We start from the raw sequence: 27,538 nt of genomic DNA, 5'->3' as shown, positions 1-27,538 counted from the left end.
CCCCTCTTAAGTCAGTGGAAGCATTCCTGGTGGGGATGCACACCATTGACAGAAGAAGGGGGCAGTATGAACATGAACCACTGCAATAATTACAGCGGTGACTGTAAGTCAACCTAATGTAGGTCGATTTAAGTTTATAATGTAGACATACAATGCACTCAACTGAGGATATCTTCCATATTTATATACTCTTCTCCTTTATAGCTTTGGTTAATAGCTTCTCAGTCAGCCTTGTTCAGCTGTCTTAGAACAGGTGGGATCTCAAGAGTTACAAAGCCCATATTCTAGATTTTGTCCTTTCTGGTCTCCGCATTGTTGTTAACTATAAAAGTAAGTTTGTTTCTCAGACATCTGTTTGTGCTGTACCTTTTTTATTAGCAAAAGTTTGTTTGAAATACAGGAAGAATAATGTATTCATTTTTGTTTTGGTTCAGTTTGCTAGTGGTGCCTTCCAACACATTAAAGACACAGTCTTGTCTGCGTTGAATAGAGAGCCTACAGTGGACATCTCTCCAGATACAGTTGGAACCCTTAGTCTTATTATGTTGGCTCAAGCTCAAGAGGTGTTTTTCTTAAAAGCAACAAGAGGTATAACTTTACATTTTACAAGTGTACTTAGTGTTCTTCACAACTTCCACAAATGTTTTGATTTTGACTTATTAAATTGAGAAATGAAGTTTAGTATCATGTGGGCCTTTCAGAACTGCCTCATTTGTCCCTCAACTGTTCTTTTCACCGTAATGGAAGTACTGATTGTGTGAAAACGTAACATTTCTCCTTAACTCTTCTTATCATAGTGAATATCAGCTGTCAGGTTGCGACTTGATTTTGAGAAGTGAGATGTACCATTTCATCATCCCATCTTTCTCTTCCCGAGTCTTACCAGGACTGAGCATGCTGCCTGAAAAGTGACCATGTTCATGTTGGAAATCTATCCCAGGTCTTGCATGTGGCACAGAGCGCTATTTACTAGACTACTGGATGACTTGAATTCTGTTTTTCAATTTAATTTTCCTTGATAAAATGCTTCATTGTCATTCCTGTAGATTCATGGCATTGGACAACCTTTTTTTGATATTGCAGAGGGGCAGAGTTGAAGGAAAACAACTAATAACATCTTATGACAGATTGAAAATAATTAAGTATCAACTAGTAAACTGAACAACTGAGTTTTTTATAACCTCTATCAGGAACGTCTAAATGAAGAATTTACAGTGTTAAAATATGTTGCTAGAGCAGACCCTGCTCATGTTAGGTCTGCAGCACCTCCTTGCAGTGAGAAGCAGGGTGACCAGAATGAAGCTTCCCCAAAATAAGTAGGGATGCCTCTCAGTCTTGCTATATTCATGGCTGCTGACAGTATTACATAGGGGGACCACTGTCTTGGGGTACATTGTGTAGAACGGTGCTTCTCAAAGTGGTGGTCCGGTCCACGAGCCATCAGCTGCCAGTCCGCGGCGAGTTTCCTCATAAGAGCGTCAAATAGGATAATATGGCACCGGTCCCTGGCACATTGGGAAAAAAAATTGCCGGTCCCCCACATCAGATAGCTTGAGAAGCACTGGTGTAGAATACACCCCAAAACTTACTAGTACATTCTTTGCTAAAGGTGAACAAGTAGTTTATTTTTTCAGTGTGGGGGCTGAAATGGGGGAAAGAGAATAATTGGTTTGAACCAAAACTGATTTTTTGGGGTTTTCCTCTTGCTGAAACAAAAACCAAGTTTTGAGTCAAACAAAACATTTGGAAACAAAAAAATCTTTTTAGTTTTGGGTCGTCGTCAGGTGTTAAATCTTTTTTTGGTGTGCCAAATTTCAAAGCAAAATGCATTTCAAAAGTAAAAGTTGAAATCAAATGCTGTTGCAGAATGCTCTCTTTGCCAAATACAGCCTATGAAAACATGCATAGTTTTGTGCAATTTAATATTTCTCAGAAAAATTTGGCCCACCTATATTCCTGGCCCACTTTTGAACCAAAATGTTCATGTAAAATCTTCCTCCTGATCACAGGCAGCGACAAGTCACATTACGATTTGTAGGTCTTGGTGAGACTTTCCTTCTTCCTGAGAAATCTGCTTTACAGGCATGGATTCCTTTCTGACCTCTGTACAATAAAGATGTTGTCTTTCATGGTACTTACAGCTTTTATGTATGAGGTTGCCAACAAAGGAGATTTTGACAAAACTGTCTGAAAAGTATCCCAGATGCATCATTATAATTTAAGCAGTCATTCTTTCTATTATTTGCTTTGGCTCAAGGTGGGTGAGGTAGCAGCTTTTTATTGGACCCTTTTCTGTTGGTGAGAGAGACAAGTTGGTCCATAAAAGATATTACCTCACTCGCCTTGTCTCTCTAATATTCTGGGACTGATAAAGCTATAACTGCACTGCATACAACATTGGTACAAATAGACATTCTAGCTAAATAATCTCATTAGAAGACCTCTGTGTGGCATTTCATTCCAACACAGCACTAAATGGAGTTTAAACTAGCAATATAGCAATTTTTAGTTGAGATTTTAAACTTATTTGAATATTCTGAATTTGAAAACTTGGTCCAGAGCATGTCGTCTTAATCGTATTCATATCAGTGCCCCTTCTGTCTGCAGTGGACACTGCTATGAAGCATTTTATTGTCAGAACTACACTGCCACCACATCTTGTGTGTGAATGTGCAGAGTCCCTCCTGAGCTCGTTACAAGTGAGTAACCTTTCTTTTCATGAAAACATTTGTATTAATGTTTTTTGTTTTGTCTTTTTGTTGTTTTTAATTCCAGATAAAATGAAAGATGCTATCATAGCTAAACTGGCTAACCAAGCTGCAGATTATTATGGTGATGCTTTCAAACAGTGTCAATATAAGGACACTTTGCCCAAGGTTAGTAATGCTGCTAAAAAAAAAAATACAAAATATGCTAACATAACTCTAGTTGAGTATTACATTCTATAAATTATCTCTAAGATGGTTTCTCAAGCATTTTTATGATCACGCTTTTGTAGCAATGTGGGGGGGGAGAACCCTGGGAATTCTTGAGTAACTGTAAGAATCCAGAAAAATCCTCAAATATTGTCAGTTGTCAGAAGCACACTTGAGCTTTCTTTGAAAGCTAATCACTTTAGTATTAAAATAATACTATTTTGAAATACATGAAATACTGTTTTATTAAAACTGTTACTTTGGGTAAACTTGTGACAGTATATTTAGGGATGGCTTATTTAACTCCTTACTAAATTTGTTTTTCAAACTAACGCTTTCTAATGGGGTTTATATAATTTTTATTTTGTTGGTGTGACCGTAAAACTATTATTATTGTAGGTCTACTGATAATTATTTAAGTATTCTTGGTTCACTGTAAATGAAAACTTATTGCAGTGGTTTCTGCTGGATAATGGTTTTATTATCCTTATTAATGGTTATGTGGGGAAAAAAGTAGATGTAGAACTATCACGTCAACCTCTGAAGTATGATGACTTGATTAACGAAGAGGGCTAAATATTCTTTCATACTTTTTTAAAGTACTTTGTCTTGGGATCTTTGATGTCCTCTCTACTATTCTTTCTAATGCATGTTTGAATTTCTAATCTTTGTAAAGTAAATGTTGTGACTTCATGGCTTTAATTAAATGAAGTGCAATCCCCAGATCAACATAAAACAATTGAATTTTACCAGAGCAATATTTTTATTTTGACTGAATTCAATCCATGTAGTCACACATCTCTAACATTTACTTCTAATGTTTTAACCTATCTAAACCATTAATTGGGTGATTCTAATTTCCTTTTCTTCTTCCTTTTTCTTCCTGCATCCCATGTTGTCTGTGGTGGTTTATGTGGTTGGACTTTCCCCTGGTCAGTATTTTTATTTCCAGGAGGTGTTTCCTGTTCTGGCTGCGAAGCACTGCATTATGCAGGCCAATGCAGAGTATCACCAGTCTATCCTGGCAAAGCAGCAGAAGAAATTTGGTGAAGAAATCGGGAGATTACAGGTGGGTTGGGACAGAACTCTTAAGAAATGTAGGAAGACCTTTTTAATTACTACCTATGACAAATCTTATCTACTTTGAGTTGCAAAACTCCGATCGTTAAGATTGACAAGTTTCCTAAAAAAAAAAAAAAATAAAAAATAAAACCCCACACATACTGTTGATCAGAAAAATTGAATTCCTTTTTTGGGATCTGAAACTTTATTTTCATAGTCCCCTTTCGTGGACTCCTTAAACATAATCAACAGACCCCCTAGCAGTCCTCAGGCGGCAGGTTGAAAACCATTGTTTTAATGAAAGGTTCAAAAGGATGTTTAATGATGTTTGCAGTGGTACTAAACAGACTGAGGTCTCTGTATGCCAAATCTCAAACCTTGTTTAAAACTGTTCAAAGTTGGATAGTGACTAAGTTATGTTAATGCTTTGGCATATATATTTAATCTAAATTAATATACCACCACCCACTGTTTCAGGCCTGCTTCAAATATTTCAGTCTAAAAATCACAGGACATGGCTTAAGAAACACACTTCCCATTTATAAATGGTCTATTTTATAAACTGTAAATGTGCCCTTAAGGTAAAATACTTGTTAAATGTTTGATTAATGTTATAAGTATGTTAGACATAAGTAGAAAGGGTTTTATAAATAACCTTGTTTGGTTGGACAGCTCTCCGGCCTCTGGCTGTGGGATATTTGGTTGTTCAAATAGGGAAATGATTTTCTTTGGTTGTTGAAATGGGAGGTCTGTGCTACTAGAGGCAGGTTCAGGTGGGAGAATGGGTCTCCTGTGGCTGGTGGTGGTGGGGTCGAAGCAGGGGAAATAGATATCCTTTGGTTAGTAATGGGAGTGAAGGGTGTTTTCTCTGGGTGTAGGTGGCAGGTCAGGATAGAGGAGGGTTCTGGGTTCCTTATTATCAACTTTTCAAAGTCTGAGCTGGGGCCTAGTAGGCAGACAGTGGTAGAAGGGAGATGGCTGTAGAATTACAACCTAGGTGTGCAGCTGTATCTTAACCTTTCTTTTTTGCACATTGTTCGAGAAACAGGCAAGAACTGGAGAACAGGGGTGGAAGTACATGATGTCTCCCATGAATCTTTAGCAGCAAATGGGAAGGGGACACAAAGGAAACTACATATTGTAACATCTGCCACAAGGCTCCTTGAACTAGGAACAATCAACTCAGTCCTAGTCCTTGGAGCTGAGATAGTGTTAGCTTTTTTTGAGTGGTCTTGTGAAATAATTTTACCCCATGCTCTACTTCCCAAATTATAACTGAATTCTGTAGATTTTTGAGACTATTGGTGAGATTACTTAGGGTATGTCTTCACTAGCAATGTTAAAGCGCTGCCACAGCAGTGCTTTACTGTGGCTGTGTAGTTGCGGCACCAGCGCTGGGGGAGAGCTCTCCCAGTGCTGTAAAAAAACCACCTCCACAAGGTGCAGCACTCACACACCCCTGAGGTGAGAAAGTTGCAGCACTGTAAAGTGGTAGTGTAGACAAGTTCTTAGTATGAACTGCAGAGGACTCGTGATCCCATTAACAATAGAACTGTATATAAAGTCAGTGAGTGTATTGCAAGAAGTAATTTTGCTAATTCTTCTCGAAATCCTTAGATGGGGACATTCCCTTAGTAGACAGGGAGCAGCTAATGCTGAATCTTATGCCTTTGCAATATCCATAGTTGGCTAACTAAGATGATCAGCTGTTTTACTATATATTGTTTGTGTTAAAGAGATGGAATACTGCTAGGAAGAGGACTGGATGGAGAGACTATTTGAATTGTAATTGTGTGTATTTTGATTTTTAGCATGCATCAGACTTGGTAAAAACAGTGGCATCTCGTTATGATGAATACGTAAATGTAAAAGATTTGTCTGACAAAATCAACCGCGCCCTTACAGCTGCCAAGAAGGACAATGACTTCATTTATCATGACCGGGTTCCTGACTTGAAAGATCTAGATCCGATTGGCAAAGCCAGTCTTGTGAAATCTACCTCAGTTGTTGTCCCTATCAGCCAGAAGTTCACTGGTAAGCAAAATATTCAGAGCAGATTTAGAGGTGAAATGTATCTTGCCTGTATATAAGATTAATATGGGCTCTAAAGTTCAACCGTAGCTCTGTGATTTAGATGTACAATATTAAAGTTAATGTTCAATTTCCAATAACATATTCTTCAAGTGCTTTCTCATGTTGATTCCATTCTAGGTGTGTGCGCATGCCCACGTGCACAATTGTCAGAGATTTTTGCCTTAGCAGTAGCCATAGGGTCGGCTGTAGCGCCCTCTTGAGAGCTGCATTCATGCGTTGGTATATTAGGCGCTGTCGACTTTATGCCCTATCAGTTCCTTCTTACCGCCTGTGATGGTTGGTCAGAGCGCCTTGTATTGTATTGCAAGAACGTTAGGGATTCTTACAGGCCATTGTTCTGTCTCCTTTGTTATTAGTTGATAGGTACTTAGAGTAGTTGTTTAGGAGTTAGAGTCCCAGCTGGGACTTCACCTCAGAGCATAGCGTGCCCAGTTCCTCAGGCTTTAAGCCATGTTTGTCGTGCAGCTGGTTGATGCCCATTAGTGACCCCCATGAGAGCTGTTTAAAGTGTTTGTGGGAATCCCACTGAAAGGATAAGTGCAGGGTCTGCAAAAACCTTCGCCCTTCAACTCGGAAGGAGCAAGATATCAGCTTGAGGGCACTCCTCATGGAGGCTGTGCTTCGTCCCATCTCGGAGACCTCTCTATTGGACTCCATTGGTATGTCAGCGCTCCGTGCAGCACACCACCAGCACCAGAACTCTCCCAGCACCGTTCCACCTCCCCAGTGCCGAAGAAGCCATCAAAGTCAACAGGCCTTCTGGCACTGCAGAAAAAAGATGACTCCGGCAAAGGACCTCTGTCAGGCTACGTGCCCGCTCCAGAGCTGCACAGGCATACCGCTGCAGTGAGACCCCCCTATTCCAGCCAGGGACCCAACTCCTGGGAGTGGCAGGGCGTACCATCCCCTTGTAGGTCATCTATGCCCAAAGTGGGCCTGGCGGCCAAGCAGGCCAACCGGCACCGCAGACACAAAGCCAAGCGACAGACCCGGCCAAAGCCCCAGCATCTACGGGCAAGCCGGTTATGGGACCGCCCCTAAAACATCAGAGCGTACCTGATCCCCGGACTGCAGGCATCAGTCCCCATCTCTGCAGTCTCAGTCCCCGACAATTGGTCTCTTGGTCCCTGACACCAAGGTCTCCACCTACAAGGCATGGGACATCTGAGTCGTGATGCTGATCCCTATACCCATGGTACCGTTGGGCCTCCCACCAGAGTTCGCCATGGCACAGATCACCACCGCTTAGGTGGTCTCCCAGGCATTGATTCTGCCCCGGTGCGGGATCATTCCTGGTCGCAGCACCAGTCTCTGGCTCCCTGGTACACTCTTCAGGCAGGTACCAGTCCTTTCCCTCTCCTTACTGGTCGTTGACAAGGATCAGTCAGCAGACTTGGTATCTACGACTCCGCCCTGGTCACCGGAAAGGCAGTGGTCCAAGCCTGAAGGGGATTTCAGTCCTTTGCCTATAAAAGGCAAATTGCCACCGGCCCTTGAGACTGGCATGGCTTCTCTGGCAAGGGGTGTGGAGGCAGGGTCAATGGCCCACTCAGTGGCAGTACTGGAACCCCTGGGGTGTACCTGTTATGCCACTCCCATACTCCCACCATTCCTCCCAGGCCGGATCGGACAAGCTGCCCCCGGCACAGCTGGCACCTGAGTCGGAGCACAGTGCCAAATCCCACGCGGGGCGACACAGCAGGCCCTGATGCCCAAGGAGCCGTCCCCGGACGAGAAAGGAGAAGCTGCCCCTCCCGCTGCTGTACAGTATCTTGGTTGTCTCTGGACGAAGTGGTGGCAGGCCCCTCGCAAACAAGCAGGTCCCCTCACAACTTCAAGGAGTGCCAGGCTCAAAAGGGTGGCTGAAACCTGAACTTGGATGTCAAGGAGCTAGCGGATAAGTCAGACGATCTCTTTAATGTTATACCTTCCTCCACCCCAGCCCGGGTCGCACAGCCCCTCCACTCAGGGGTCCTTAAAATTGCCAGGTCTGTGTGGCAAACCCCCTCTTCCATTGCGCCTACTCCAAGAAGGCAGAAGAGAAGTACTATGTCCCTGCAAAGGGGGTTGAATACCTGTCACCCTCCAGCAGGATTGGTGGTCGTGTCCGCCATCAGTGAAAGGGCTAGGCAAGCAGCACACCGAAAAATAGATGCCAAGAGGCTGGACTTGTTTGGCAGGAAAATTTATTTGATGGACAGCCTGCAATTTTGGGTGTCTAATGGTGCAGACGCCCTCCAGATGGCCTCGGATGCTACGGACTCGGGTCCAGGATAGTCGCCTCCGTGGTGGTCATGAGGCACAGCTCCTTGTTACAGTCCTCTGGGCTGTCCCAGGAGGTGCAGACTACCCTTCAGGACCTTCTGTTTGAGGGAGCAGGGATCTTTTTTGGAGCTGACTGATGCACAGCTCCGTGGCCTTAAAGATTCCTGTACCCTCCTCCATTCCTTGGGCCTTCACACCCCTCAGCAGGCTAGAAAGCCTTTCTGTCCACGTCCATCGAGGCCCTGGGTTGTCCCTCAGTCTAGCTCCTACAGAAAGAAGACAGAGACAAAGGACTTAAACTGCGTCACCCTTCGTCTTCTCGTTCCTCCACCTGGCCTGGTTCTTCCAGAGGCCAAGGAAGCCAGAAGTAGGCATTTTGAGGATGCGCCCAAGGACGGCGCCCCAGTCACTTTCCAGGATCCACCTCCCTGCGCTTTCCTCAACCACCTGTGCCCCTTCCAGTCGGCCTGGTCGCAGCTGACCTCAGACCGTTTGGGTGCTTGACATATCTTCAGGCTACACCCTGCAGTTCATGGCCAGCTCTCCCACCAACTACCTGCACATCAGGGACCCCATTCTGCCATGGGACCTGAATCTTAGTGCTGTCACAGCTCATGGGGACACCTCCTCCCCCTTTTGAGCCACAGGCTTCCAGGTCTCTCTCCTGTCCTGGAAAGTCACATTCCTAGTTGCGATAATATCTGCCTGCCTGGTCTCCGAGATTAGGGCACTTACCTCAGAACCACCCTATACAGTCTTCTACAAAGACAAGTTGATGCAATTGTTCATTGTGGTGGCTGACAGGATGAAAAGTTGTCCAGTGTCCACTCAAAGAATTTCTTCTTGGATCACTGCCTGCATTCGCTGCTGTTACAATCAGGCAAAGATGCCACCTCTGGCGATTTGTAACTGCTCATTCAACCAGGGTGCAAGCCTCCTCAGCAGCTTTCCTAGCCCAAGTGCTTATCCAGGACGTTCACACACGTTCACGTCATCCATCCACACGTTCACGTTCCATTTTGCGCACTTACCCAACAGGCCCAGGATGATTCTGGCTTCAGTAGAGCAGTACTGCAAGCTGGTAGACTGTGAACTCTGAGCCCACCTCCGAGGATACTGCTTGTGAGTTTCCCAGAATGGAATTGACATGAGCAAGCACTCAAAGAAGAAACGGTTACCTACTTTTTTGTAACTTCAAGATTTGTTGGTCATGTCCATTCCATTACCTGCCCTCCTACCCCTCTGTCAGAGTTGCTGGCAAGAAGGAACTAAGAGGGTGTAGGGTCAGCAGCGCCTAATATACCAACACATGAGTGTGGCACTCAAAGGCGCTATAGTCGACCCTATGGATACTGTTAAGGCAAAAATCTCCGACTGCGTACGTGGGCACGCGCACCTAGAATGGAATGGACATGAGCAACACATCTCTAAGAATAACAGTTAAGAAAAGGTTGTATTGTGCATTAAGCCATTGGTTTTAGTGTCAGAAAGATTACTGACAGGCCCCTGCAAAGGGTAAATCTTCAATTTCAAGTTAGAATAGTGCAGATTTGAATAACTATCTCAAAAATGTTTGGATGAAGCACATAATCTGGTCTCTGAAGGAGTTTTGTTGAAGAGCTCTTATCCTACAGATTTAACTTGAAGACAGCCCATACTGTTAATCTTACAGCTTGCCTAATGCAATATGTTGAAATCCTATACATATCCTCTACCATGAGTCTTTTGTGATAAATCTGAAGTTGCAAGTTTTGAATGTTGGTACTAGGCCTAAGGAGATGTTGACTTTCCTCAGTGGTATTTCCCACTCAGTTTAGAAACTTGGATTTGTGAAATTTCTTTATCAGTAATTGTCTAGATGAATCCCTAAGGATATAAAGAAGCTCCATGTTTTATGGTCACCTTTATAGTTGCATTCAAATAATTATGTTGCCTCAATCACAGATCTGTTTGAGAAGATGGTTCCTCTGGCAGTGCAGCAGTCTCTGAGCCTTTACAACCAGAGAAAGGCAGACTTGGTAAATAGATCAATAGCCCAGATGAGAGAAGCTACCAATCTGGCAAATGGGTGAGTATTGGTTATTCAGACTTCTGATCTTTTTCAAAACATTTTTTCATTGAGTCAGTCTTTGTCCGGAATAATCAAAACTTTACTTTTATCCACTTCAGTGGAGATTTATTTAAATATTTTTTGTTCAGATTTTTTTTAAATCTCTGGTTTAGACAAAAATTGGGTGATGGAGGGGAGAATATGTGAATGAATTTAAAAAAAAGTCCCAGTCTTGCAAAGTTATAAATCACTTCTAATTTCCATTTGCTCAGCACTTCTCAGTAAGGGTCTTACAGGACTGGGCCAGTAAATACTGTAATAGACTTCTTCTGTTGTAGGAGGTAAACCAGGTTGCCACTCAATAGGGTTTGGAAATTTTACCAGATATCTAATAGAGGACTAAAATCCCATTAGCCACATATGAATACAAAAGATTGAGGGCTACACTGTTTAGGGGCAACATCCAGATGTGAAGCCATTTCCTTCCCCTCCTAAGCTTCTGGGAAATGGAAGGTTACTGAGTTGTCTGCCATAGTGCTGTCCTTACAGTCTGCTTGTGAGCATCACTGATTTTGTATTTGTCTTCAGTTAGTAGGTGTCTTTATAAACTGAAGCCCCCACCCACCACCTGTGGCTGTTAGGAGGAACATTCTCTCTTCTCATCCCTGTCACCTCAAAGGCTCCTGGTGGCTGCCCTATGGTATATGGCTTGGCTGAAAAGGGATATAGCAGTACGGACATGTTATTTTTACTTTAGCCAGAGAATAACTTTTTCTGGTTGCTGCAAGGAGGGAGTCTCCAATACATTATCCCTTTTTCCAAATCTGTGTTTGGTCAACCTCCCCATTAAATAATTCCACAGTGTGTCTGTCTGCTTCTGTTTTCCAGAGCAAAGTTGAAGTGAAATGGACCTAATCCTTTTTGGTCTCCCTACTTCCTGCAGGCATCTGAATCACAGTAGTGATTGGCAAAACTATGAGAAGCATCAGAGCCATTAGAGTTTCTGCTCTGCAGACATAAGAAAACAGCAGTTTTACATTTAACTCATGGTTTTAAAGGCTTTCCTCATGAACAAAGCATGAGGCTAGAGGTTTAATTTTTTAAATTAAACTTAGGTTCTGTAGAGGCTGATGTTGCTTGCTCAGGAAAAGTCCCTACTATTCCCCTGCATAAATGACTATTTCAAGCCGTTGAATATTGTTTCAAGGCATTGAAACAAGAATTTGACTTAAGTAAATACAAGTTAAATATAAAACCAAGGTTCTGGATGAAAGTAGATAAAATTTGTGTTCAAAACTGTCGTATATTACTTAAAATTGTATGCAAGTCTACTGCTATGCTTTATAAGCACTAAAATACAAAGGAAAAATGATAGGTTAAGTTACCTTTTAAAAAATGTTTAAACTATTGCTTTTTTGGTTAAGTATGTCCTTTGGATAATCTTTAAACTTTTCCAGTTTTTAAATTGTTATCCAAGATTACATTATGCGCCTGTTTGTTTCCTTTTTTCCCCCTTGTTCTTATGGCCTGTTTAATTTGGATACCAAAATGATTCTTTTGATGCTGTGATTTTTGTGGTGTACTAATTGCAATGGAATACGTTGACTTTCTCAGAGTATTGGCTTCTCTGAACCTGCCTGCTGCCATCGAAGATGTGTCTGGTGATAGTGTTCCTCAGTCTATTCTACAGAAGTCTAAGTCTGTTATTGAACAGGGAGGCATCCAGACCATTGATCAGCTGATCAAAGATCTACCAGAACTGCTACAGAGAAACAGGGAGATTTTAGATGAAGTAAGCTTAGAAACAACTGAAATAATCTTTAAAATGTGCAACTTTAGGAATCTAACTCAGCTTCTTTAAATAGTAAAGCATGCTTGTTATAATATTTTAAAAAAAAATTAACTTGATTTGTCTAAAATAATTTTGTTGCTTTAGTGACATGATAAAAGCGCTTGATTGTGTGTTAAGGTTTTAGCTTTTAAATGTGAAGTCCAAAGATATGCATGGAGATTGGTAGACACTTTATCTACAGTTGTCCTGTCACATGTGGTATTGTCTTGACTGATTTTTTTTCAGTTTGAGATTATGTGGGGAGGGAAACTGGTAAAAGTAAGAACATGATACCTATTACAGTCACTACTACTTCTTCAAGTAGTGTCTCTGAGTGCTCCATTCTAGGTGCTCTTGCACCCAGTGAGCCTCAGATTTTAGGTAGCCGTGTCTGTTCAACAGCGTGCATGCGCGCCCCGGAGCCTCGTGCCCTGCACCAAGGGTATATAGAGCTGAATGGGCGAACCACCCTCATTCCTTCTCAGCTGCCTCAGCCTGAGACAACTTCAGAGTCCAAGTTGAGTATACTTCAACTGTATTTTTCCTGATTCTTAAAGTGTTAGCTCTTAGTTTCCTTTGTTAGTTAGCTATAGTAATTCCTATAGTTTAAAAAAAAATTAAGATTTTTTTTTTTTTACTTGCACTTTTAGCATAGGTCCCTCCACCTATTTCTCTGTGTTCCCCCTCCCCCCCCAGGGGAACTGAAATCCTGGGAGGGTCTTCCCAGGTTTAAACATTGCCTTTCGTGCCAAGAGACATCCTGGTCAGTGATGGATATTCCTAGTGTGTCTGCTGCCTTATGGAGTCACACTTCCCCACAAAGTGTAATTTCTGCCTGAAATTAAAGTTGAGGGCAAGACAGAACTGGAAACTGAAATTACGTCGTCTTATGATGAAGGGTTTGCACCGATCAGCTTCTGACCCCGGCCAGCAGCCCTGCCTGTACAGTGGTCTCAGAACAGGTCAGCTACTTTGATCTTGATGCAGCACTCCCCCTGAGCATCAAAGAGGAAGTTTCAGGAATCCTCTCAAAAAGACCCTAGAAAGCAATCTTCCAGTCCTGTGGTAGAGAAGCTACTGTAAAGATGGTATCCAATTCAGACACCTGTTTTGGCACCTACCAATATCCAACTTGGTACCCATGAGTCTGCACATTCCTCAAGTACCATGTCCATCAGCAAACCTAAGGGACTAAGGGTTCTGGCTCTTGAAGATCAGTACTATCAAGTCAAAGCAGCAGAGAAGACCAGCTCTTCTAAATATGTACCGACAGAGTCTACTAGGACCTCAGTACTCAGCACTTTGGTTCTGCAAAAGACCAAACTGACACCTACTGGTCATTCATTCGGTGCCGTAGGTGCCTTATGCCACCGTTATCTCTACTCACCTTGTATCATCAGTACCACACACTGTTTCAATATGCAACAGTTTTCATTTCCTTGGACTTGGCAGTAACAGAAAAGCCTGAATCTCTCCTGATGAGTTCTCGGTACTGACCATCTCTTGTTCCCTGGAGATTTGCCTGGTTCTGACAAGAGTCTCTGACTGCTCCACCTCTATCAAGTGATGGGGGACCTGTAAGAGGCAGACAAAAAGTATTACATCCCCTCCAAAGACTCTGAATTTTTATTTTTGCATCCATCCCTCAGCTCCCTTCTGGTTGACGTTGTGCACGAACATGGCAGACAGCACCATGTTAATTCCATATAACAAAGATTTAAAGCGTCTTGATTTTTTTTTTTGGCCATAAGTCATGCTCATAGGCTACCTAACAACTTAGAATTGTCAATTATCAAACCCTCATGGTGAAATACAGCCATACTAACTATTCAAAGTTGAATACCTTTATTGAGCATCTTCCAACAGGCAGATGGAGTAATTCATGTGATCATCGCTGCAGGCCAACTATGCTTGCAAGAACATCTCTGCATGCCTCTTTGGACTCCACGGGTAGAGCCGCTCGTTCTATCTCCACAGCAGTAGTCATGAGGAGGGCCTTCTGGCTTCAGCTCTTAGGTTTTTTCAAGGGAAGTCCAAAATGTAGTTGAGGATTTTTTTTTTGATGGTTCAAAGTTGTTTGTAGAAAAAATGGATGAATGCTTGCATACTTTGACTCTAGAGCTACCTTGTGCTCTTTGGGAAATTACACAAAAATTTACACAAAATTTCAGTGAGTCCCAGACTGCACAGAGGTCTCATCCCACCCAATTTCCTGCCTCCCAGAGACATTACAAACCTCAGTGTAAACGACAACGGTCCAGAAGAAGAGACCAGCTACTTGTCAAACATCAGCCTCACAACCCACAATTTCGAAACACCAATTTGGATGGGTTAGGCGAGGTACTGAGTTACCCTCCCCATTCTTATCTGCTGCAACAATCTGTTGCTCCCTTGCTTTGGAGAGACTGCCTTTCTCGTTTCTGTCAGAACTGGGAACATATCACTTTGGACAAATGGATGTTGGAGATCATTTCAACAGGATACTCCATTCACCTTACCCCTCCCTTCTTTCCCATCACTCTTGTGAGCCCTCTCACAAGCACCTTTTGCAACAGGAAATCAACTCTACTGAATATGGGTGCCAAAGAACCAATTCTCATCCAACACAGAGGTAGGGGATTTTACTCCAGGTACTTCCTGGTTCCAAAAAAGAATGGTAGTTGGAGGACTCTTCTAGATCTAAGGTTACTCAACAGATTTATAGAGATTCAAAATGGTAACTCTTGCAGCAGTGTCATCATTGGACCAAGGGGGATTGGTTCTCAGCCCTTGACCTTCATGAAGCTTACTTCCCTATAGCAATCCACCCCTCCCACAGAAGGTTCCTACACTTCACTCTGGGTCAAGAGCACTTTAAATACACAATGCTCCCATTCAGTCTCTCATCTGCACCCAAAGTGTTCTCCGAAGTTTGTTCTGTGGTTGTGGCTCATCTTCACAAACAAGGAACTCTTTTTCCCGGACCTTGACAATTGCTTGCTGAAAGAATGATCCTTCGACAAAGCTTCAGTTGCCACTCAGAGGACAGTATATCTATTTCTCAGACTGAGACTACAATTAAACATCTGAAAGTCCACCTTAACTTTAGTACAAAGTCTGGAGTTCATAGGAGTTGACTTCGATAAAGTAATGGCTGAAGCATTGTTCCCTTCATGTGGGTTTGTAACCCTACCCAATTTAGTCACTAATAGTCCAAGTTAGCCCTCAAACATTGGCCAGAAATTGTCTTTATTGGGACAAATAACTGGCACCTTGGTAATAAACCACGCAAAACTTAACTTGCACTGCCTCCAAGGGAGGCTCAGAACTGTTTTTCTCACCAAGCAAGCAAAGTTTAAACAAACTACTGTCCGTGCCTTTGGTAGTGGGGAAAAAAATCCCTCTTCTGGTGTAAGAACACAGTATTTGCACATGGGTGCCCTTTGCTCAACTCTCTTAGTAATAACAGATGCATCCCTCCGGGGGGAGTGGAGGGAGGGCCTCACCTAGACACTCACTGTTCAAGGCAGGTGGTCTCTTCTTGAGTCCACCTTGCATATCAACTTGCTTGAACTTAGAGCAGGCCTGTATCCATTCCCTTACACTTATCTGGGCCAAATACATAAAGATAATGACAGACATGTCATGCATGTTTTATGTAAACTGCTAAGGAGGAGTAAGATCACCTTCCCTTGCACTGAAACAGTGAGCCTTTTGGAACTGTTGCATATGAAACCAGATCAGTATCAGTAGCTTACATTCTGGGCATACAAAACACCACAGCAGATGCTTCTTGCAAGTTTACAAGTGAGAGATGGATCCCACTATATTCCACTGTATATTTCAATGTTGGTGTGTTCCATAGATAGAGCTGTTCACCACAACCAAGAACAAGTAGCACTCCCAGTTCTGCTTGAGAAGTGGTTTGGGTCACCACTTCCTGGAGATGCCTTTCTTCTTCTTTGGAGTACAAGTCTTCCGTTTGCATTTCCCATGCTGTTCAAGATAAAGAAAAACAAAGCCAAGATTATTCTCGTAGTTCCAGTGTGGCCGAGACAAAAGTGTTTTCCTTACCTCGCTCAGCTTTTTGTTTGTCAACTGATCACTCGCTAGACTGTACCCCATCTTCTCTCTCAGGATGCCAATCAAATCAGTATCGCAGTTCTTCAGCTCAAGGCATGGTTTATAGATGAGTTGCAGGATTAGAAACTGTTCTGAGGGTGTAAAGAGTGCTGCTACATAGCAGGAAACAATCTACACGTGACACGTATACCAAAAGTGGATTATATTCAAACACTGGTGTTTCAACTACGTTCTTTCCATTATTGTTTTGTAGTAACTTACATTTTAGAGCTAAAGGTGATAGGATTATCTTTAAGCTCTGAAGAAGAGCATTTGGCAGCTGTTACAACCTTCCACCTATGGTAGAGTTTTTTCAGTCTTTGCTTATCCTACAACAAGGTTTCTCAAGGGACTGGATAATTTCTTCCCACAAATCAGATGCCCTATACTGGAATGGGACCTAACTTGGTACTCTGATGTCTTATGAAGCCTTCCTTTGAACTTACGGTCACCTGCTCACTTTTACACCTCTTTATGAAAACTGCATTTCTAGTAGCCATGACTTCTGAAGAGTGGGTGAGATAGATGGAGCTCTCATGGCATACCACCCCCCTCCCCACCCCCAGAACAGAATAAGATCACATTGCAACCACATTCCAAGTTCCTGACAAAGGGATCTTTGGCCTTGCACATAAATCAACTGTTCACCTTCCAGTTTTCTCTAAGCCACACCAGTATAAAGGAGATGTGACATTACATACACTCTGTCAGGAAGGCATCAGCCTTTTACTTAGACAGGATTAAGCCCTTTAGGAAATCTCCCAGATTTCTCTCCATTGCGGATGGAACTAAAGGATCTCAAAGTTCCAAGCAAAGACACTTTAGATGGATATCTGGTTGCATTACCTTTTTGATACCAGTCTTAGGATCGTCAACCTTCCTCTAGAGCACGGGTTGGCAATCTATGGCATGCGTGCCAAAGATGGCATGCAAGCCTTTTTTTTTTTAATGGCACGCTGCTGCCTGCCGGGGTCCCGCTCAGGCTGCTGCCGAACCCTGGCAGGCAGCAGTGTGCCATTAAAAATGCTGCCCGACCCAGCCCGCTCTTCTCTGCCCCCCCACCTACGGCCCTTTCTGGCGGGGGCAGGTGGCAGAATCACGCTTGGTCCTGCTGGCTCCTGCTGTAGGGCAGACTCTGCTGGCAGCCAAGCTTCCCCACCTCTTCCCCCAGCGTGCTGCGTCGAGCCCCGCCGCCTCCTCTCCCTCCCTGCCGCTGATGGCCCTTGCGACGGTGGGGAGAAGAGCAGCCCCAGTGCCCTCGCTGCTCAGACCAGTAAGGAGGTGGGGAAGGGAGACAGGAGCGGGGCCTTGGGGAAGCGGGGTAGGAGCAGGGTGTATCCCTCCAGCCCACTGCTGTGAGCCGCTCAGGGCAGGGGGCTGGGAGCACCCCCCTGATCCCAGCCCGCCCTTTGCCCTGACCCCTGCACCCCCTTTGCATCCCAGCTCCCTGCATTCCCCTCATGACCCCATCCCTAACTTCTGCACCCTCCACACATATCCAGCCCCCTTCACACCCCCTGCCCTGACTCCTGCATTCCCCACACCACCTGCCCTGACTCTTGCACCCCCCACCCTGAGCACCAAATGGGAGCTCCTGCACTCCCCCCGCCCCCTACATTCCCACCTGCATCCCTTGCACCAAATGGGAGCTGCACGGGTAAGCGCTCCACATCCAAACCTCTTGCCCCAACCCTGAGCCCCCTCCCTCATTCTAGCTCCTGGCCAGACCCTGCACCCCAACCCTAAGCCTGCTCCTTCACCCCCAGCCCTGTGCTCAGTGCACCCCCACCCTCAGCTCAGTGCAGATTGAGAGAGAGGAAGAGAATGGGCCAAAACCAGGGAGAAGGTAAGTATCCACTCTGTGGGCAGGGCCAGGACCCCAGTCTAGCCGCGGGCTGAGTGGGGCTGGTGGCTGGGACCCCACCTGGCAAAGGGCTGGCAGCCAGCACCCCAGACTGGCAGCAGGCTGAGCTGGGCTGGCAGCTGGGACCCTGGCTGGCAGGAGCCAGCGGACAGAATCCCAGACCGGCAGCGGGCTGAGCAGCTCAGCTTGCTGCTGGTCTGGGGACCCGGCCGCCGGCCCCGCTCAGCCCGCTGCCGGCCTCGGTGAATGGAACCCCAGGCCGGGAGCAGGCTGGCAGCTTAAGATCAGCATTTTAATTTAATTTTAAATGAAGCTTCTTAAACATTTTGAAAACCCTGTTTACTTTACCTACAACAGTAGTTTAGTTATATTATATATAGACTTAGAGAGAGAAACCTAAAACACGTTAAAATGTATTACTGGCACGCGAAACCTTAAATTAAAGTTAATAAATGAAGACTCAACACACCACTTCTGAAAGGTTGCTGACCCCTGCTCTAGAGTATTAACTCACTCCATGAGATCCCTCTCTACTTCAATAGCCGTTCTTAAGAATGTTCCCATCAGAGAAATATGTAGAGCTGCGAGTTGTACATTCATTCATAGATTTGCTGAATACTGTGCAGTCACTCAGCCTCTAATGCCATATTTGGCTCTACTATTCTATCTTCAATCCTAGACTTGACTCCAAAGCCCCACCCCTCCACGGAGGGTACTGCTCCATAGTCACCTAGAGTGGAGCACCCATAGGGACACTACTCGAAGAAGAAGAAAAGAAGGTTACTCACTCTGTGCAGTAACTGTAGTTATTTGAGATGTATCCCCCATGGGTGCTCCACTGCCCGTCCTTTTCCCCTCTGCTTTAGAGTTCTTCAACGAGTGCCATAGTAGAGAAGGAACTAAGGTCAGTTTGTCTGCGCAGCTCCATATAGCCTTGGTGCAGGGCACAAGCTGCAGGGGATGTATGTGCAGGCCGAACGGACACTGCTACGTAAAATCTCTGATCTGAGGTACATGGAGCGGAAATACACCTTGAGTGGAGCACCCATAGGGGGATACATCTCGAAGAACCACAGTTACTGCACAGGGTGATTAACCTTCTCTTTGGGCTTTTATTCACTGAAATAACTGATGGACCGTTGGGTTTAGTAAGTCTTTTTTTTTCAGCTTTATTACTATGTTCTAAAATTTATCTTTAACTTATAGTTGTAAAGCCATTTCATAGTTAGGAAAAACTATATTGCGTGTAACACTGTTTTTTAATTCTTTAAGTCACTAAGATTATTGAGTGAAGAGGAAGCCACAGACAATGATCTAAGAGCAAAATTCAAAGAGCGTTGGCAAAGAACACCATCCAGTGAACTCTACAAACCTTTGAGGGCAGGTAAATCTCACTTTTCACTTCTCTGAGCCTGGGACTGCTGCATGAAAGGCCATTCTTAAATTTAATGTAAATTTGTAATTTCATGTAATGTAAATACCAGGGTCATCTGGTATTAGTTTCAACAAGATCAGTTCAGTTGAAGAAAGATCCGTCTGTGCTCTCATTACCCCACTAGAACCAAGATTGGGGGTATTTCCATAGGAGTCTCTTTGCTGGTTCTGTGCCATCAGAGGATCGATTTCCCTCCCCCCCCCTCCTTTTGCACAAAGTTAATTCATAGAGTCCTGCAAAATCTGCAGGTATCCACTTTATTTCTGTGGACCATTTTTGTGGCTCGGATGCAGATACAAATTTCATATCTACACAAGCCTCTATTAATTATCTGTATATACTAGTTGTACAGCCAGATCGCACTAGCGGTGTGAAAAGAGGCTGATCTTATAACAAAATATCTGGTTTATTGTGTCACTTAAATAGTCTGTACTCTAGGGTATAACGGACTTCATGTTTTAGGTTTTAAGAACTGTATGCTGCTTTTCATTAAGTTTTGGATGGATTAGAAAAAGTCACTTGTTGCCCTTTTCCGAAAGAATTTGTCTGTAAAAATCCAATTTTTAAACCGCTGTTCCTTACACTGCACTTAATCACCCATCACCATGTTCTTTGACTTCTGATTTTTATTATTTTGAAATTTTGAACTGACATGCAAGCTTTTAAAATTTGATGTGCAATTCACACCACAGAATTTTTTAATGTACTTTCTTAATTCCTTGAATAATCAACAAATGAGGATTTTAATTTAGACATTTTAAACCTTCATTGCATGAACAGGACTTCTGTTGAATGTTCTTGTGTTTGAAAACTTATAACGAATTGCTGAAAGGTACAAATGTTGCTGTAGTATAAGATTTGGATTAAATCATGGCTTTATAGTCGTCTAAATATTGCCTCTGTTTTATTGCCAGAGGGAGCCAATGTCAGTAATATTTTGGATAAAGCTATACAGGCAGATGGACATGTTAAAGAGCGCTATCAGACTCATCGGGATACAATTTCACTTCTGTGTAAACCAGAGCCGGAATTGAATGCAGCCATTCCTTCTGCCAATCCAGCAAAAACCATTCAGGGAAGTGAGGTAAGGCAAGAAACTAGAAGGTTGCATATTAGTGGCTACACTGAATGGCAATGCATTGGGACAACCGTTATTTAGTTTGTCTAGAATTTCTTAAAGGAAAAAAACCCAATGATCTGTATGAAATTAAATGGGCAATTATCTGGACAACATTTAGAATGAGTTGTCTTGCACAGGATAATAGTGGCATGGTATATGAAACTGCACTATTTTACAGTATTTGGGGTTCCCCTTAAGAGTTAGGAAAAGGGAATTCTAATTCCCCTCTAGAGTATAAAAGGGAGTTAAACAGCTGGTACTAAAATCAAGGGAAGTTTTGCTCCCAGAAAGGACTACAGAAATTATCTTCTAGTAACCTGCGGATCTCATTTTTATTTTGCTCACTCTTCTGTTCATTTACCTAAAACAAAAGGTTCCAAAATTGATCTGGTTGACAGCATGTGGGAACAGAGGTGATCCATAGGATGTTAAGATGACAATGGTATGGAAACATTTGAGAGCCCCTATCTAAAGTATGAAGCAATTGAATTAATTCTATTTCCAGAGCAGCCATATTTAAACTGTCAGTATGATTAGTTGCCTACTATGGAGCAGTTTGAATGCAGTATGTTTGACAGCATGTCAAATGTTTGCAGCTATTTCATGGATCCTTAAAAATCCTTCCTAGTACTTTAATATTAAATGTTGCAGTGTTGACGTTAAGTCTTTAAAGGAGAATGTTGCTTTAAATATATAAAGAAACAAAAATGTTAAAGTACCATATCCTGGTAGCTCATGCTTTGAAAGTAAAACCTCATTCAATACATAGTGTCCATGTAACCTGATACTACTTTCATGGCTGTGTTGTCATAACTTCTTAAAGTTATTCCATAGCATATAAAATTTAAATTAAGGTTGTTAGTCAAACCCTTTGATCCATGTTGAAATTCTCACTCCTGTCAATTATGGAGAAAACTTCTGAAGGAAAGTGAAGTATTGTACAAGTGAGCTGGCTTCCCCGATTAACTGGATGTAGTAATGAAAGTTGTTTCAGAATGTAAACTGAATATCAGAGGTCACCAATATTGAATTATCTGTGAGGAATGCAAGATGAGTAGTAGAGTACAGCTTGCCAAATTTGCTTCAAAACTAAGTTCAAATATTAACTTTTTTTCGTAGGTTGTTAGTGTCTTAAGAGCTCTACTAGTTAGCCTGGATGAGGTGAAGAAGGAGAGAGAACAACTTGAGAATGACCTAAAATCTGTAAATTTTGACATGACAAGCAAATTTCTGACTGCACTTGCACAGGATGGTGCTATAAATGAGGAAGCCATCTCGGTCACTGAATTGGACCGGATATATGGAAGTTTAACACACAAGGTGCAAGAGACCCTGAAAAAGCAGGATGAACTTCTCAAAAACATTCAGGTATAAAACATTAACAGTAGATTTCTCCATGTGACTTTTTTATAAACTTGGCAGTACTTTCCTAGACCCACAGGGCCTACTGAGATAGCAGGGCTGCAGATACCTTACTTAACCTTTTAGTCTTTACTTTTTCCTTTTCAGGACTCCCACTGTGCTGAAATAATAGCTAATCAAGTGATCCTTGATAAAGAAATAATTCCCAATGAGAATGTCACTTTACACTGTGCCATCCTATCTGGTTAGAAAGACACGTTTGAGTGCCGAGGTACAGCTCACTCCTTCTTCTAACCAGCAACTCTAGTTGGACACTTCATCAGAGTCTTGAAGCCCACCAATGTATAAAGTTGCACCAGCCATATGCCAATTAGAGTTTATAACTTTCAAACTGTAATTCACTCTGACAATTTCATCCTAGTTTCATACATCAAAAAGCAGGTGATATCAGAAGCAAAACTGGTAAAAGAAGCAGCTTTGCTCATAAATTTGGGCAGAAGGAAACGTGTCTCTCAAGAGCCCATGATGGTGGTTTTCTTGACTACATCCCATGTAGAAACTACATTCTTCAAGCATTTGTCCACATTGGTAGATATATCTCAGGGAGGAGGTGGGGTGGGGTGTCTAGAATAGTTTAGCCAGCAGTGTCCATTGAGTCAGCGCATATGCCCTGTATGTCCTCGCACCTCCACTCCCAAGTCATAAAGGGCAGAGCAGCCCCAGCTGCCACTCAGGTCCTTCTTACTGCCCATGACTGTGAGACAGAGCTGCATAGTATCCATATATTTCTCTGCACTATCTTAGATAGTGTTAGGATACTTTTTTCTAGTTAGTGTTTCTATTTTATTTGTGCCTGTTGATTTAAAAAAACCCACTCTGTTTTCTGACTCTCCACTTGGTACCAAGGTATACGTCATGGCTGAGTCTTGGTCTCTGGGCTTTAAAACATGTCCCACTTTCAAATCACCTTTGTCTGCAAGTGATGGACATACTAAATGTATTTGTTTAGGGTAGTCGCATATTGCAAGCAAATGTTCAGTTTGTAAATCTTTCTCTAAATGTACACTTTGAGCTCATGATGCCTGTTTTTAAAAGTATCCTTGATAGAGAAGTCAATGAGGAGTGTCGGACTCTAAAGTTCTTCACTGGAAACAACCTGTTTCCAAACTTATGTCTACCAGTCCTCTGGCTACCAGAAATGCTGTTCTGGGAAGTAGCAGGTCTTCTGTCGCTGACACTTCATTCTTCTTGGAAACTGGCTTAGTTTTTCTTTCTGTCATCCTTGGGTCCATTGTCTTGGCTGTTTCATCTTCATTTATAGGTGAAGCAATTATTTCATCCACTCTTCGCACAATAGTTGACTTTAAGGCATTTCAGGATTTTCTTACACGAATGGGGAGATACTTCTTGAAATTATTCAAAAAGGTCTTGCAAATTATTTTACATCTAGTTTCATAAGGCCACTGGGCTGTGCCAATCAATGAGGGTATCCTTGAATCCTCTAAAGATGTGTGACAGAGCCCTGCATTGATCTTTGCAACTTCTAAAAGAGCAAACTGAAAACACATAGTTCTGCTATGGGGTTTTAAAAAGAAATTGTGTGGATTGCACCATGGAAAAAAATGTCCTGTAATGAGAATTGTGAACCAGTTCATAGGCTCTAAGGATGGAATTAATGATGTAAAGGGTAAACATCTGAAAAGACATCCAATGGATGAATATATTGAGAGGTCTGAAGTCCAGTATAGGACACCAACCTCTGTTCTCCTTTTTGGAATGAGAAACTATTGGGAATAGAACCCTCAGCTGCAGTACTCTGGAGGCACCATCTTGATTGCAGCTTCTGAAGGAGAGGGTTGGTCTCTATCTGCATCAGGGTGTTGTCAGAAGGGTTCATGAAGAGGAATGAGGTCAATGTGAGCAATGGACCTCATTACCAATTCAGAGTTTGACCTTTTGATCTCAGTCACCTCAAGGGTGGTTACCAATTGTCTCAGGAGAGTTGCTACTACCTGAGAGGCAAGACTTTCACATATACCCCTATTTTGACAATTTTTTTTTTTGAGGTCACTCTTCTCAGCAAGTTGTCAGAAGTGTTCACTTCTAGCTGATTAGGAGACCTAGATGGACAGAGAAGTCCATTCTCACCCCATCTCAATCTACAGAACATACCGTCCTCAGGACAGGTTGTACACAGTGAGTCATATTTCAAACTTCTGTACACAGCCAAAGACCTCAGTGAAAGTCTGCCTAAGCATGCTGGCTCACATGGCAACTTGTACTTTCATGACTCCATATGCAAGATGGCACGTCTGTCCTCTTCAGGGATGGTTAAAACTGGTTTGCCACTCAACCAGGTGCAGCTTAGACTTATTGATAGAAGTCCCTCCAAGGGTGCTGGCATCTCTGTTTGTGGACAGATCATGTTCTGGGTATTGGAGTCCTGTTTCAGCTACCTCCCCTCAAGGACTCTTGTAATAGACACATGCAGGCAAGGACAGAGTGCTCATTTCAACAGCATTCAAATTCATGGTCTGTGGTCTCTGACAGTGTCTCAATTGCACGTAAATGTTAAAGCTCAGAGCTGTTTGTCTAGCTTGCAGAGCATTCCCCCCACTTATTTCAGGAAGTAAATATTTTTTGGGTTTGACACGTTCTTCCACTGATCATCCTAATAGCCTTTATCTGCCAGAACAATTTAGAGGGTCACCTAAGCAGGAGGGCCTTACTTAACCATGAGTCTGGACAAATGGACTCGATTAAGTATTTTGGGATTGGGGGGGTTCCTATCATAAACCTATTTGCCACTGAAGTGATTAAGAAGCGTCCTGTGTTTCATTCCTTATGAAGAGTCAATCTGGGCTCTCCAGATGTATTTCTGATCTGGTGGGGGTTAGAAGCTGCTATATGCATCCCGACACACACACTTAAGTCCCACAGTCTTTAGGAAGATATGTCAAGACAAGGTCCAGGTGATACTGATAGCACCTGTGTGGGTGTATCCATTTTTGTTCTCTGACCTAATATACCTTTTTATCTGACAACCTTGTCTGCTTTCAGTCTTCCTGGACATCTGGGTTTGAATTTCACAAAACCACAGCCTAGTGCTACACCTGGAGCTGAAATCTCTACAGCTCACAACAAAGAAATTATCTGGCTAATCTGAATCGTCAGGAGCTTTTGATCCAGCTATGGTACTGGCACAGGGGTAAAAGGAAACCCATCTCACTAGGGGCTAATCAGACATACTCAGCTGGTGGAGTATTCTGTCTGTTCTGGATTATTTATTGTCCCTACAATATTTGGGTCTGTCAATTGGCACTATCTCTGCCACTCTCAGGTTCTTGTCACCTCCCTGCCCATTTCCAAATTTCTGAAGGATTAATTCATTTGTTTCCACCATTTTGAAGAGCCCTTTCCTACATGGGATTTGACTGTGGTGCTGATGTCCTTAATGGACCCTCATTTTGAATCTGTCGTCATGCTCAGTGTATCATCTCTCCACAAAAACAGCGTTTGTAGGAGCTATCGCTTCAGCTTGTAGAGTGAATGATTTACAGGGTTTTATAGTTAGGTGGCCCCATTTATACCATGTTCCAGAAGAACAGAGTTATTCTTAGGCCACATCTGAAATTTTTGCCATGCATTGTTTCAGGCTTCCATTAAACAAATTTATACATTATTTTTTCCTCAAACCTCACAATTCTCCTACTGAGACGAAGCTTCATATGTGTGATTTACTTAGGGCCATAACTCTTCACCTTTTTTGTGGTAAAGCTTTTGCGTACATCTCATAGGCTCTTTATAGTTTTTGGCAGTAAATCAAAGGGATTGACTGTTTCCATCCAGAGATACTTAATGTAGATTATATTAAGATTTCTTATGTGTTGAATAAACTTCCCCTTCCTTCTTCAGTTAGGGCTCAGGTGACATCTATAGCGTGTCTTCAAGGGGTTTCTATCTTGGAGATTTGAGGCACAGTAACTTGGAGTTCTGCCCATACATTTGCTAATCACAACTACAGAGTGGCAGTTTCTAGATCAGATGTTGCCTGCCTTGTTGCTGTCCCTCAGTAGAAGGGTCGTTGAACTTGGAGCTTTGATGGCGGACCTGCCATTCACAGTATTCCACAAGGATAAGGTCTCCTTACATCTACAGCCAAAATTTTTATCAGAGGTAGTCTTCCACTTTCACATTAACCAATCCATTCATTTACCTGTTTTCTTCCCAAAATCACACACATCCGCAGAAGAGTGTTGACTCTATTCCCTCAATGTCCGATGAGCTTTGGCCTTCTAATTGCAGAGAATGAAATCAATCAGGAAATCCCCTGTACTGTTTGTTGCAGTAGCAGAGAGACTTAGAGGCCATGTCCACCCAGAGAACTTTCAAATGGATTTCTGGCTCTATTAAACTCCACTCTTGAGCCTACTTGCCCCCAGAGGAGTATGGGTTACCGCCACTTGAGCTCAAGCTATGACCATGGCATCCCTTCTATGTGCCTCTTATAGGCATATGTAGAGCAGACACGTGGAATTCTGTACGCACCTTTGCCACGCACCATGCCTTGGTGGAGGACTTGATGGCAAATGCCTCCTTTGGCACGGTAGTTCTCCTTATGACCCTTCTATCCTCATCCTCGCACCTTCCTTCAACTTACGTACTGCTTGTCAATCATCCTAAGCCGAAGTCAGTAGGGACCATCACTCGAAGAGGAGGTTACATACTGTAACTAGGCTCTTTGAGATGTGTGGTCTCTGTATTCCATGTCCCATACTCCTTTGGATCTGTCAGATTCATGGTGGAGAAGGAATTGGAGACGCGGTCACTCTGTCCCACACTTTATCGCCTTGGGTGGAGGCATGAGATGAATCGGCATATGCTCAGACCCAATGGACACTACTTTCAAATTCTCTGACTCTGGGAGCATGGTGTGCATGTATAACTCTCAGTGGAATACAGATCAGGACCACACATCTCAAAGAACCTTCAGTTACAGGTAGGTAACTTCATCTGGACATTGGTTCAAGCTGTTATATAACTTCTTTTGAAGGCGTGGGTTGTGAAAGGGTCTAAGATTTGGTTCAGCCTCTCAGACTGCTGATGTTCCCTCACATCTGGAAAACCAATTACCTTCAACTCCTACTGTGGCATTTAGTTTTTGGGTTTTTTGTTTTTTTCTTTCCTGTTTGAAGAACAAGGGTTTCGAGATCTCTGCTTCAAAGACATAGCCTTCTGTAGGCCTTTCTAGGGGAATACCATTTAAAAATCAGGCCACAAGAAGTGCATGCTTTGTAGATTATGCGATTTCCAGTTTCACTGTTTAGTGTATAAATCAGTTAACCTTCTTACAGAAAAATGTAGCAGGAAATCACAGGCAAAAAATGCTGGGGAAATGAGCATTCAAACTCTTTCCATTCTGATTGGTGGAGCTTAGGG

At 43.0% G+C, this 27,538-nt stretch overlaps 1 protein-coding gene across 2 annotated transcripts in view; it reads left to right on the top strand.

Annotated features, from left to right (window-relative positions):
- LOC123363935 (programmed cell death 6 interacting protein) overlaps positions 1-27,538 on the top strand; it is a 55,115-nt gene that overhangs the window by 15,269 nt on the left and 12,308 nt on the right. The window contains exons 5-13 of one of the 2 annotated variants that reach the window (XM_045005543.1): positions 435-588; positions 2,776-2,876; positions 3,853-3,984; positions 5,789-6,011; positions 10,281-10,404; positions 12,001-12,178; positions 19,455-19,566; positions 20,532-20,701; positions 21,857-22,105. In XM_045005543.1, the coding sequence (XP_044861478.1) occupies positions 435-588; positions 2,776-2,876; positions 3,853-3,984; positions 5,789-6,011; positions 10,281-10,404; positions 12,001-12,178; positions 19,455-19,566; positions 20,532-20,701; positions 21,857-22,105 (1,443 nt within the window). The remainder of the gene's footprint in view (positions 1-434; positions 589-2,775; positions 2,877-3,852; positions 3,985-5,788; positions 6,012-10,280; positions 10,405-12,000; positions 12,179-19,454; positions 19,567-20,531; positions 20,702-21,856; positions 22,106-27,538) is intronic. The other variant, XM_045005544.1, reaches the window with a different exon arrangement.

This window comes from Mauremys mutica, chromosome 2 (assembly GCF_020497125.1).
Source record: "Mauremys mutica isolate MM-2020 ecotype Southern chromosome 2, ASM2049712v1, whole genome shotgun sequence".
Taxonomy (NCBI): domain Eukaryota; kingdom Metazoa; phylum Chordata; order Testudines; family Geoemydidae; genus Mauremys; species Mauremys mutica.
This window is presented reverse-complemented; position numbering and strand designations above follow the sequence as displayed.